The sequence below is a fragment of the Asterias amurensis genome, chromosome 11 (assembly GCF_032118995.1).
Source record: "Asterias amurensis chromosome 11, ASM3211899v1".
Lineage (NCBI taxonomy): Eukaryota > Metazoa > Echinodermata > Asteroidea > Forcipulatida > Asteriidae > Asterias > Asterias amurensis.
The window spans coordinates 16,070,475-16,084,356 of record NC_092658.1 but is presented as its reverse complement, the minus strand read 5'-3'; the positions used below and the strand labels follow the sequence as shown (position 1 = coordinate 16,084,356).

At 38.4% G+C, this 13,882-nt stretch overlaps 1 protein-coding gene across 1 annotated transcript in view; it reads left to right on the top strand.

The window, feature by feature from the left end:
• Positions 1 to 13,882, top strand: part of LOC139944537 (syntaxin-8-like) — a 46,149-nt gene that overhangs the window by 4,083 nt on the left and 28,184 nt on the right. Inside the window, exons 2-7 of the mRNA XM_071941581.1 lie at positions 2,601 to 2,799; positions 4,517 to 4,616; positions 5,510 to 5,604; positions 7,205 to 7,315; positions 8,163 to 8,281; positions 12,129 to 12,221. Of these exons, the coding sequence (XP_071797682.1) occupies positions 2,774 to 2,799; positions 4,517 to 4,616; positions 5,510 to 5,604; positions 7,205 to 7,315; positions 8,163 to 8,281; positions 12,129 to 12,221 (544 nt within the window). The 5' untranslated portion in view covers positions 2,601 to 2,773. The remainder of the gene's footprint in view (positions 1 to 2,600; positions 2,800 to 4,516; positions 4,617 to 5,509; positions 5,605 to 7,204; positions 7,316 to 8,162; positions 8,282 to 12,128; positions 12,222 to 13,882) is intronic.

Genomic DNA, 13,882 nt, shown 5'->3' with positions numbered 1-13,882 from the left:
CTATACTGGGAAAGCCCAACAAGTACACTCCCTCAAAAGTAAAAACAGCGATTACATAATGTGTTTTTACCTGTGTGGCTCTACTGTCAGCCGATTACTGTTTCATGTTCGGTCGACGGCTGTACTTTATTTTACGTTTACCATTACCCGGGTCATCGAAAACGACAGTCAAAGTTTTCGAGCCATTATTGCCTCTAAAAATAGTAATCAAAGCAGCAAAGTCGAGCAAGTGACATTGAGTTCGTGCGATAAGAGAAGAAGAGAATTTCAGGCCTGGAATTTCACGGTCTCCGCTGCCTATGTTAGTCTCGACCTTGGTGCCCCGTCACAAGTTTAAGATTTTACAATGGAAGTGCCCTTTCCAAAATGAAAACGGCCTTGCCCTTTCAAAGATAAAATTCCTGGCCTGGGATTTTGAATATTGATTGGTAATGAGTCATCGGCGACTCGCCATATTAAGCGACTTGACATGTTTAAACCGAACAATTTTCTTTTAAAAGATTTTTTTTTTAAAACATGGTTTAATTGATATTATTTTTGGATAATACAGATCAGTGTGTGTTGGCACTGTGTACTCCTGTGTTCTATGAACAAAATCACCGGGGTGGGATTCGAACCCACAACATTTGCCACATCAGTACTTCTTTCTGTATCAACTAAATTTTCCTTTTGTATTTACTTCACATCTCTATTAACTTTTACTTCTCTTTTGTTTTCATCTCAAAGCGCATAGGGACTTCTCTGTGATTGTGATATGCGCTCCACAAAAATGGTTCATTATTACAACTTCGTGTGACAAGGGTGTTTTTTCTTTCATTATTATCTCGCAACTTCGCCGACCATTAATTACAATTGAGTGAGAAGACTGTTTGACAATATTACCAAAGGTATTCAGTGTCTTTAAGGTTAATTTAATAGTCTTTATCCCCGATGCAAGTTTGGCATTTATATTAAATTGTTAATTGAAAATATAAACAAAACTAAACTGTTTTGCCGCATACATTTTCTGTTTTTGTAGTCCAATATAGAAGGTTTGCCTCTTTCTTGACATAAAATTTAAAAGCGCGTAATGCTTGCATTGATACTTAAGTTTGCATTTACAGTAAATGCAATCATGTTGTCGGTCATTTTCAGCACAAACAGCCGTATGATGATATGCTTTTGGTGTGTTTGCAGTGTGTTTACTCGCTTAGGGTTTGTTTGGGTGGTCTTACATTGACACTGAGGCGCCAAAACGTGTCTTAGAATAAACCAATCGAAACATCGATGGGTTATCCATTACCAAGTGAAGTTGAATGACTTGACATAAAGTACACAGGCGGGGTTCCTGGCCGGAGGGAAAAACCAATAAATTGAACACCAGCAGTGCAAAAGACTCTCTTGGGAAAGGATTTTAAAGGCACTGGACACTACTGGTAATTATTCAAAATAATTGTAAGCATAACATCACTTGGTAACGAGCAACAGAGAGCTGTTTTTCTATTTCTTCATCTATGGTAGTACACAACAATGTGAGAAATGGTTCCCCGATGAAGAAATGATTTCTTGAGAAAGATGTAATTTTTCACTCGATGATTTTCAACCTGTTTTTAGGCATCTGAAAGCACACTAACTTACTCGAGAAGTTGGGATACACCAGGTTTGACAATTATAACCACTTAGGTGTCAAGTGCCTTTAAAATGCACAAGGGTTGAGGCTACAAAAACGGGGGAAAACCCGATTGCTTTCTTGGAACAGCATTTAAAGGCACAACATTATAAGGCTCTGCTACGTTTGATAATTTTCAAAGACTGCAGTTCTAATCTGTGGAAACTGGACTCATCGGAGTTGCAAGATCAGTGGAAAACCACCCTTGTCCCTTGTCACGCGTGCTTTAGATGCGAAAAATGCTTGGCGGCGCAGCTTGAAGTCTTTTTCAGATTCAAGTGAGAAATTACCTCTTTCTCAAAAACTTACTACAGTAGGTTAGAAGCATAGTCCTATAGCTCCATGGTCCTATATAGGACTCTTTCTCTGTACACAGATACAGAGTCCTATAACTATGTTTCTGGGGCGGAAAATTTTGAAAGCTTCATAACTCAAATCTTACCTGCAACTGCTGATAAGAAGGGCATAAATTGGTGGCGAGGACGTAAAATCCCCCCCCCCCCCCGTGAGTCTACACAAAGTCCTATCGATCGTATCACATCAAAGTAATAATACGAAAAGTAAAAGCCAAATTAAACCTCATACAATAGTGTAATAATTATAGTTGTGTCACAAAGTCCGTAATTCTCAAACGTCGATTTACAAAAGTAGGATATAGCTCTATCAAACCTAGCCCACCTTGTTGAGCTGTTTGACCTTGTTGACCTGTTGACCTTGTTTAACATCGGTCTCATCACTGTCGCCATGAGACCGACGTTAAAAGCGGAGTCATTATAACAGCTCAACAAGGTGGGCTAAATCAAACCTAGACTGACTTTTTGTTTTTAGGCTAAAAATCATGAAAATAGCCAAGTGGGTTAAGTTTTGTCGAATGATGAGTTTGGATGTTATTGAGTAGGCTAAACATTTTCAGACCATAATGATTATGCTCTTTAAACTTTTACTTTCATAGATCAGTCGTTGGATGGAGAAAAATATCAGACATAAAACAGTCATCGAATTGTAACATTTGGTCTGCTCCCCATCGTTGACAAGACATGTATTGTCAGTTTGTACATTGTAAGAAGGGTACCACGCACACGCTGTAGTATAGTAAAATCATCTTTCCTGCACTGACACTTCATAATGGCATCATTTGGTAGCGATCCTTGGTGAGAATTTTGCTTAAATTGAAACTTTGTGATATTAATTTCTTGTATTTTGAAGTTTTTGGTGTATGTTAGAGGGTTATTGTTGATAATATTAGATCAAAATCCGTTTATTTTGCTTGAAAGTTGGTAAATTCAGTGCAACAAATCTTCACTGTTTTAAAGTTTAACTGCACGACATGTGGAATTCAATGCATGTCACACACGGCTAGCCCACCTTGTTGAGCAGTTAATGGCTCCGCTTTTAACATCGGTCTCATCACTGTCACCATTACAGCCTACTCCTAGAACTATTTCGGTTTCGTCCGGCTATCGTACGAAACCGAAATAGTTCTAGGAGTAATTACAGCCCACCTTCGATACATGTCTTAAATGCTAAGTTGGATAACTTTCCGCATGGCGCCACCACTTTTTCACTCATTTTTAGAAAAAGGGATATATCAATCAGGTAAATAAGTTCCTATATTATTTCATATCAAATGAAAAAGTGGTGGCGCCATACGGAAATTTTTCCGCTAAGTTTTCAAAGGTCGCAAAATGCGTGGTAGTTTGATTGCAAATTTCTCACATTTAAAAAAGTCCTATACTACTCCAACATACCTCATTTTATTTCTTACATTTGTGGAATTACTATGACACATAACAATTAACAGGGGGGTCGCACTAAATACCGACAACTCACGACCCCTCATGACAACTCACGACAACAATTTTTAAATGTACTTCAACTTAACATTTGAACATAAGTCAACCTTAAAATGTATGCACAAGAGTCATATGCACCCAAATCATTTTCAAACTGTTCAAAAAATTTCATTTTTAATTGTAAAAAAGGTGTTTTTTGCCCGAATTTAGTAACGAACGGTAATATCCGCCATGTTGTTTTTCGACGCACTTGGACGATTCTATTATACCACAGGGGTGATACAATATGCAAGATGATTATTTACCTTTTTTAAAATGTATTTCATGGAGTTTAAAACTATATTATATTTAAGTTTCCCTTTTAAACTTCAAATTCCAGAGTGGCGGCTTAGTTACTAACAAGAAAGAAAAAATCAGCAGCTAAAACCAAAACGAAAAAAAACAACTCAGCCCTCAGAAATTACCTTGCCCCCTGCGGTGTAATAGAATCGTCAAAGTACGTCGAAAGACAACATGGTGAATATTTCCGTTCGTTACTAAATTCATGGTAAAAAACACCTTTTTTACAGTTTGCATGTGGTTTAGATGCATGTGACTCTTGTGCACATATTTAACGGTTGAATTTCGTTCAAATATTCTGTTAAAGTGCATTTAACAATTTTTGTCGTGAGGGGTCGTGAGGGGTCGTGAGTTGTAGGTATTTAGTGCGACCGTAACAGGGCTTACTAAATGATGACTTCGTCCAGATGTGATGATTTGAAAATTGGTCCAAAAAATCGTGTACAAAAATTACATTTAACGTGACATGTTCTTGGGCGCCGCCATGTTTTAATGACTCTCCTAGATAGGTAATTGCAGTGATGAATTTTGAGACCCAATTATTTAGCACCTTATAAGGGTTTACAAGGTGCCACTGACTCTGAGTAACACAGATTGTTGCACAGACTGCGCCTTGAACACGCAGCAGGGTGGATACGTGCGCATTACAAGTCTTGTTATTATTATAATTATTATTATTTATTATTAAAGTTGGAATGATTGTAATTATTATGTGAGCACGATGTTCTTGTTGCAGGTTAACAGAGTATGAAACATGTCAACGTACAGGGCAGACGGTCATGGAGATGATCAATCAGAGGAATGACCTTCAAAGAAAAGGCTCCAGTTATTCAAAGGTTAGTGTCACATTTATTTTTTGAACTGTTTGAGAGGATACAGTGATAGTGGTATGATCAGGGTCCCAGGGATACGAGGGAAGAGTTCAGTACAAGCTTGAAGACTAAACTGGGGTGCGTTTTGGCGGCGGTAACCGAAAACTGTTTCGGTTGTTGGTCGTTGGTTCTGCTGTTCAGACTGAACGATAACCGAGTTGTTAGCTCGGTTACCGTTTTGGTTATGACATCAGAAATAATTATTGGTTACAGCCGCCAAAACGCACCTCTGGTCACTGGTCCTACATTTTGTACTCCTTAAATAGACCATGTCATTCTGCACAATACTAAAAACATTGGAGGGATAATGTGCATATAAAGTTTATTTTTTTCCCCTGTCCGACGACTTTTTTCAGCACCTTAAAATTGGAATGGCCTAACAAGATTGTACTGTGCACCACATTTGAACAGCCACATAAACATGTCGGTTGAATGTTCACGATTTATCCTCCCTATTTCAATCTGATTTTGAGCCTTTGAAAACAAATACGTAAAATTTGTATTAAATAGCTGGAATGAAAAAGTTAATAAGCAGCAGTCTCAGCAGCCAACTTGAATCGCCAGATACTTGTTTCTGTATTCCACTCATGCTGTGATTTTACATTTAGCATTAGTCTACATGTAGGTCAGCCCTTGTGTTCCTTAAAGTTGTCCTACTTTTTTTCAAGAACAATTATGCCTGGGAACTTTGTGCCAATATCTGAAATATGAAAACTGTTGTTTTCTTAAAGTTTCAGAACAAGGGATTTCTTTTCAGTGAAAGAGTTATAAATTAATCATGAAAATTGTTCACTGTAAAGACTGAGCTGTGAATTCCTTAAATGTATTCTTATTATGTTTGTCAATTACACTTGCAGATAGAAGGAGAGATTCGATTGGCACTAAGAAGGTTCACTAAGGACACAGAGACACTCAAAGGGAAACTGACAAAAGCGTCTTCAGCATACCACTTGTATCCTTGGTTTGGTTTGCCAGTAGCTAAATGGTGTGACTGCTCTATATGCCAACACCCCTTTGTTCCGACAACCTTATGTTCCGAAAAATAACCTGTAGTTTATTTGCTAGGGTTTGGGTGAGGTACACTCAGGTTGTCGGAACGAAGGGTAGTCGGGTTGGCGTGGATGTATTTTTCCTTGCCTTCCATCTCTATGAGTGGCACCGGGGGCACTGTGTGGATTGGGTTTTCAGTCCCTACCTGACTGCATAGGTTTTCCCTGGAATAACCTTCAAGTGGTGTTATCCTGCCACATCTAAAACTTTGTCTTCTCTCCATGGGTTCTTATCTGGTGCAGTGATTGAGGTTTTTTCTGAGAGTCCTTGGCTTCACAACAAGACTGTAGGGTGTAACCAGTTATAAGCATGCTGCCTATGTTGGTCATTGTCAAAAACCAGTGTCTGTATTTTCACTTGTTGTATCTTAACATATGCATAAAATAACAAACCTGTGAAAATTTCAATCGGTCATCGAAGTGGCGAGATACCAATGAAAGAAAAAACACCCTTGTCACACGAAGTTGTATGCTTTCAAATTCTAAATCTGAGGTCTCGAAATCAAATTCGTGGAAAATTACTTCTTTCTCGAAAACTACTCTACTTCAGAGGGAGCCGTTTCTTTCAATGTTTTATACTACCAGCGTCTCCCCATTACTCCTCACCAAGTAAGTTTTTATGCTAATAATATTTTGAGTAATTGCCAATAGTGTCCACTGCCTTTAACTGTAATTGCTTCTCACCATCCAGGAGTATAAATGGGTACCTGCAAGGGGAGAGGTTAAAGGAACCACTGCCTTGGATCAGTCAAGTTGGTTTTGAAAAGCGTTTGTAACAGTTTGTTATAAAATGCATGGTTAGAAAGATGTTTTAATCATAGAATACAATGATCCACTCAAATTTGTTTTGAAATTGCGTGGTTTTCCTTTGGCTTTGCGAACTAACACGGTTAGCCATTTATGTTGACTCCCATTAATGGCCGACTGTGTTTGTCGACGAGGTAAAAGGAAAACCATGCAATTTTGAGGCATATTTGTGTGGATCATTCTATTCTACTTTAAAAACCTCTTTCTAACCATATGTATTTTATGTATTTTAAGTGTTTTGTATAGACCAACTTGTCCAATCCAAGGCAACGTGTTCTTTTAATATTGATTGTGTATGGTAAGGCTTTCGGAGTGCACCAGCAGCTTTGGCTGTATACTTCCCAGGGAGCTGAGAGAGATTAAAGGAATTACATTTGCCCAATGACCAGCCGTCGATTTCATAAAACTCTTCCTAACCCAAGATTAATCTTAGGACTTAGGACGAGTCCCAACTCTGCACTGTAGCATTCAGACCTTAAGACTAATCTTAAGTTAGGAAGAGTTACTCGTCTTAACTCGAGATAAGACGAGTCCTAACTCATTGTGAAATCGACCCCAGGGCACTAATGCAAAGCGCATCGATACCATGTTATTGTAAAATGTTCTGTAAGAACTAGTTATTATTATCCCAGTTTTTAATGTTAAATTTCACGTCCCATAATGATCTCCTGAGATTCCTTAACTGTTTGACCGAAGCACCCAGAGGGAGGTGGACAGAAGGCTGGGTCTCCTGGAGAACCTCCACGCTAAGGACATGATCCTCAATGAGGCCTTCAGAAAAGACATCACATACTCCGCCCCCGAGAGGTAAATCTAATGTTCCCAAAATCTTTATGTTTAGGCTTGTGCGTAAGTCGTTAAAGGTTTGTCATGGTTGTAGTCGAGATTCAAGGTGGCGGCGTAATTATTCAGGGATACATGTTCAAATACTGCTCTCACGAGATCACTACACTTGCGCAAAGCTGCTGGCTGCCCACTTCTCCCCTATTAACTGCACAGTGCGACAGCAGTAGTCTCCTGGTGGTCAGCAGTCTAACAGAGACATTTGACAACTTGTCCACAAGTCTACTAATGTCAGGTGTTCAAACATTGTGTATGTATGGACCGATTTGTTGTTTCACTCCTTTATAATAGAGTTGCATGTAGCTTGAAACATCTTTTAAAAAAATCAGGAAAAAATTTGTCCCCCCAGGAAGAATAATCCCAAACAGGAATACACAATTTGAGAAGCGTTATTGTATCAAGTTCAAAATTTGGGGTGAAAAAAAGATATCTTTTTCTATAATCACTTTACTTCAAAGTGAAGTGCTTATTACATGTACTTACAAAAGCTGCTGTACTTCAAACCAAGTAAGTTTTCATTGCCAGTATTCTAAAGAGCGATTACTAAGTGTAATCATGAACCTTTCTTTTTGTGGAGTCACTTTTGTTACTCTATAAAATGGTCGGCCATTTAAGTTTGGAAAGTTAAAGGAAAACCATGCAATTTTAAGGCATTGTGTGGATTATAATATTCTCCTTTTAAAACATCTTTCTAACATAAATATTTTATACCAAATGGTTGCAAATGCCTTTCATTGACCAATTCACCCGATTCAAGGCATCGTACTGCCCCTTTAACCTCATGTTGTGTCTATTGTTCATATTATTGCAGAACTAGACTTCTAGCACCTAATACCTCTGGGTTTGGACAGGACACATTTGACGAGCCAGAGGAAGTAAGAGGTCTTTCCATAAATGAAATCAGAGAGCAACAACTCCTAGTCATCCAAAGTAAGTCCAGACAAGGTTCAAACCCCTAAAGTTGTATTTAATACCAAGGGGTTTGAACCAGACAAACTTTGCTTTTTGTACATACACCCCGCCCCATTTTTTTGCCGCTTTTATGTGCAAGGCATACTGTATGTTTTGTCTTATTTTCTTCAAAACATGTTTTAGTTTGCATGAATGACTTGCTTAGCCTTAGCTTACACTGCACCACTTCAATTTGAATACAAAGATATCTTTGTATTCAATTTGAAGTGGTAAGTTCAGGCCTGTATGCTTCGTTTTTGAAAGGGCACCAAGGCGTTTCTCTTTGGCAAAGGGCACCCTATAAGGAAATTGTAAATTTCTACCGGAGCATTTCAAGGGCACCAAGGCAATGGCAAGGGGCAACGGAGGCAATCGCCTCGGTGAAGTATCAGGCATGTAAGTTGTAACTAAGCAAGTCAATGTATCAGACATGATGGCTTATTAGTGCACACCCTCCCCTACTTTCCTTTGCTGGTCTGTATTTCCACTGGCTTACACTCTGAATGAGGGAGGTATCATGGAGACATTATACAATTTTAATTACTGTGTCAATTTCTGATTGCTTAGTTTGTATTTTGTATTAAATTTGTGATTGCATCATTTATATTTTGTACATAAATATTGTTTTAGCTTACATGTATATATATTCTATTTGTCTTGCTCTTTAAATGTACTCCAATTTCTGATTGCTTTGTTTATTATGTTTTGTACAAACATTGTTCATTGATTTGTCTTGCTTTTTGAAATATGTTGAAGAACTGTTCCTTATCTGAACAGAGTCTCCAACACTTTTGTCTGTACTGTTTTAATTGTTGTTCCTTCATTTGCCTAAATTTTTTCATGATTGAGGTGCAATGTGTCATTAACCTTCCTGTTCCTAATCGCTGCATTTACAATTTGTACTTTGATATTGTGTTTACTGTTGTTTCTTGCATAGTGCTTACTTATATTCATTATAATGTAATCCCTCTCTTGTTTTTAAATCAAAATTGTTCCAAAATTTAAGTAGCGTCTTTAACACCTTTCTCTTATTGTTGTAATTTTAACCTTTTCCTTGCTGTCTCGTACTTGAGGCATGGAGGAAGGAAGAGAAGGAGCTCGAACGATGGGACTTCAAAAGTCGAACCCGTGGTACCGCGGTCGTTTAACGACACGTCGTAATCACCCACATACCTTATATAGACAATGGGCGACCTGGCGTATGTGAGTTTGTGCGTGCACACTTGGTTCTTCACTCAACTATGGTGTTGTATGTCATATGGATATAATACAGAAAATTGTGTACACTTTTGCCCACCAAATCGAAAAATACAATTGAATACAACCTCCCTCATGTGCTAATACCCAAATTTTGAACCACCGCTAGTGACAGGAGAGTCACAAAAAATGTAAAAATATTCCATGATGTTTCCGTAAAACACCACAAACGATAAATGAAAATGTGTATATTCACAATTCTTGTCTCCAATGATTCAACTTTACACGAAGGCAACGGCGCAGTCTGGCGGTACCACACCTTCTGTACAAAGAGATCCAATCCTGCTCGTTAAGCCCCTTTCACACGAGCGCTGCAAACGTGGGTCCCTGGACAAGGGCGTCAGCCGTCTGTCACCTTTACCGCATGCGATTTTTTAGCGAGCATTCACACGACACGCACCATGTAAACATACGTCCCTCAGTTGGGTCAGCCTACTGCATGGACAAAAGTCTACAAGCAAGAGGTTTAAGTTAAAACAAAATCCTTACAGTTAAAAGGAATTAAATAAATCAATTTCATTGAAATCAATTAAGTCACATAAAATGTAGAATATTTTTAAAACATTTGCGATAACATAACTCTCATCCCGGCGGCCGGCGGGAAGGGGGTTACATTTTCGAAGCTAAAAAAAGAAAAACACAAATTTCCACGATTCAAATAGCTTTTTGGATGTTAAAAATGCTACATTGTTGAATGCAAATGCTTTTTAGATATGAAACTATTGATGAGACATACCAAATAATGAATTAAAACATCGAAAAGCTTAGCCAAATGACGTATTCTGCTTGCGATTGAACGATGTTTTTGCTTCAAGGTTTGAGCTTGTCTTGAAATGCAGCGATCCAGCAACGTTGAGTCATGTTCGAGTCGAAGAAAAAACACAAAATTCCACGATTCAAATAGATTTTTTGACGTTAAAAACGCTACACTGTTGAATGAAAATGTTTTTAGATAGGCTATGGAATTATTGATGAGACACAACAAATGGTGAATTAAAACATCGAAAAGCTTTGCCAAATGACGTATTCTGCTTCCGATTGAACGATGTTTTTGCTTCAAGGTTTGGGCTGGTCTAGCATCTGGCCACGAAACCCACCAGCCAAACGGATCATAGTCCAGCGTTGAGCAGATACATGTACATGTATGTACATGTACATGTATATGCATGCTATAGTTCGCCTGTACATGTACATGTATATGCATGCTATAGTTCGCCCATTTCTTCCTCCATAGTTCTTCACGTGCCAACGCAGCAGTCCCTCGTTACGATCGCAGGCATTGGGTTCAGACGATGGCTCCCCGTGATTATAACATCGATGCGATTTTTTGGAGGAGGTCTCGATCTATGTTATGAACAACACGGGACCCAGGTAATTTCGTAACATACATAGCATTCACACGACGTGGATTTGCAATTTCATAACATCGATGTTATGAAAATCGCACGGGACCCTCGTTTGCAGTCCTCGTGTGAATGGGCCTTATATCGGCCGTCCAACTGGAGGTCTCCTATCTTTTTCCACTGGTCAGACATTGGCATTGTGAGGGTATTCTTTTGTTACTCTGCGGTTTTGCGGGTCATTCGAGCTCCTTCTCTTCCTTCCTCCATGCTTGAGGCAAGTATCGTTATTGGTAGACTGGGCCCCTGTCTTTATCCCCAAGGATAATAAAGACAGGTACCTGCTATTTAGAGCCAGTGATTCCATTGGATACAATGATATTGCATAACTGGCACAGTGAAATGAGCTTTCCATAGATGCTCAAACACTACACTCCTATCGCGTTCGCCATAGAATTTGACTGTGTATCTCTTTGTGAAATTGATGTACATGTAGGTTAAAGGTGAATGTACACGCTGGTCCGGAGATAGGTCTCTGGCGTTATTCACGAGCCTTGAAGTGTGACAACAAGGCTACATTATTAGCTACATTATACCTCCTTCATGATGATGGATGTATAATGCAACCAATATTAGTAGTTTTAGCAACTGCTTAAATTCTGAATTTCTTTCATCTTTACAACTGACAATTATTAATTAATATTTGTATTCATTTTGCTCTTATTTTGTTATAGCTTTAGAGATTTAAAAAAAAATGTCAAAAGCTGTTGGCTGCGATGGTAAAATATTAGGCCTAGTTAACCATTCCATATCAAATATACGAATAGGTAGTTATAAACGATGCTCAATTTTGTCTAGATCATAATATTAGTGAACTAAGTAGAACTAGCTGCTGCAATCTGCTTACAAACCAAAATTACCTATGCACTCATGTCATGTTCTGTTCTGTTTTTGTTAAATATTTATTTTGTGCTTTTTGCTTGAATAATTATTGTAATCGTTATTATTTTGATAGGTTCGTTGTGTTATTGTTTAACTTTCGCTGTGCTTTTTAATGTACTTGTATTTGTTGAGGTCAAATAAATAATAATAATAATAATAATGATAGTTAATTGCCTGAGGTTTTGATCCTAGCAGAGTCTTTCTGGAAGGCTAAAGGGAAAGACTCTGCTAGGGACGAACATCATCAAATATTAACTATTTTTGTATTTCTTTGTTTGGACTCACAGAACAAGATAAAGGGTTGGAGGCACTGGCTGATGTTATATCCAGACAGAAGCAGATGGGGCAGAAGATAGGGACTGAGCTGGATGAGCACAATGGTAAGCCAGACTCAAATAAATAATCGGAATAATATTAACAGTTTTTATTTATTGGATTTGAGGCATTGCATTGTGAGGTACCGATATATTTGGTTTGTGGTAACAAACATGTATGTACACATCCCATGCCATGTAGATTTTGTTCTATATTCTACTACCGTTGAGTAGATTTTCGGAATCCAGGAGACTTCTCAGTTCTGTTTAACTATTTACTACATACCTGGACAGAAGGTAGAAAATTGGCTGGGACTTCTACCTTGGATTTTTATGGATAGTTATTAACTTCAGTGCGGACTCAGGAGTGAGTTCTTTAAATTGGACTCAACATGTTGTCTAGCTTGCTCTAGTCTAGTCATGTTTTACTGGACATGACATTTTAGAGCAGTGTCTTTTTACCCCTAGAACACCGAGCTTGCTCGGTAGCTAGAGGTAGTTTAAAGACACTGGACACTATTGGTAATTGTCAAATACCAGTCTTCTCACTTGGTGTATCTCAACATACATGTAATGCATAAAATAACAAACCTGTGAAAATTTAAGCTCAATTGGTCATCTAAGTTGCGAGATAATAATGAAAGAAAAAAAGTTGTGACCCCAAAATCTAATTCTGAGGTCTCGAAATCAAATTCTTGGAAAATTCCTTCTTTCTCGAAAACTACGTTACTTCAGAGGGAGCCGTTTCTCACAATGTTTTATACTATCAACCTCTCATAACTCGTTACCAAGTAAGGTTTTTTGCTAAAAATTATTTTGAGTAATTACCAATGGTGTCCCCTAATCCTGTCATTTATAATAATTATGGAATATCAAGAATCATGTGCCAGACCAACGAGATGTGGAGAAGTCAGGATAAAAACAGGCACTGGTTTTATAGATCCAGTGATTTCACTGGATACAATGATTTCATTTGATAAACCTCCAGTGACATGAGGTTTTAATGTTTGTGTTTTGATTGGTTTTGAGTTGATGTTTATCAGCTGCAGGCAACATGTTAATGTTTGTGTACATACATTAAGGGCATAGTGTACATGCATGTTATATTGTTGTACATTTATGTATATACATAAAATGTGACTGTGAATCTCCATGTGGAATGAATGCGAGGTCAAATGGGCTTTTAGAAGGGAATTAATGACACGTAGGCCCAAGGCTGGTATCTGGCATATTTCATAACCTTGAAATGTGACGTCAGATGTTAAGCCTAGGGCAACCTTATAAATCAACCCATGGTTGTACTATCAGTGTTTTTTCTTGACACAACCATCCCATACCTCAAATCTTGAGGCACATACATCCTTGAGGGTAAAGATGTTGCAAACCGAAGAAACCAGCGGCTGTACTCAACTGCAATGGAGTTATGGCCACTGTTGGAGATAAGTTTCTCAACCTCCATGACCTCAGCTCCATCAATATGTGCACTTAGCAAGTGTCATGGCCGAGTGGTTAAGAGCATCGAATTCAAGTTCTGCCGTGGATTTCACAAAGGTAGTCCTAACTTAGGACTAGTCCTAGGCAATGCTAAGAGATAGGACTAGTCCTAAGTTAGGACCAGTAACTCATCCTAACTTAGGACTGGTCCTATCTCTTAGCATTGCCTAGGACTAGTCTTAAGTTAGGACTACCTTTGTGAAATCCACCTCTGGTGCGTTTTCACCGGAGTG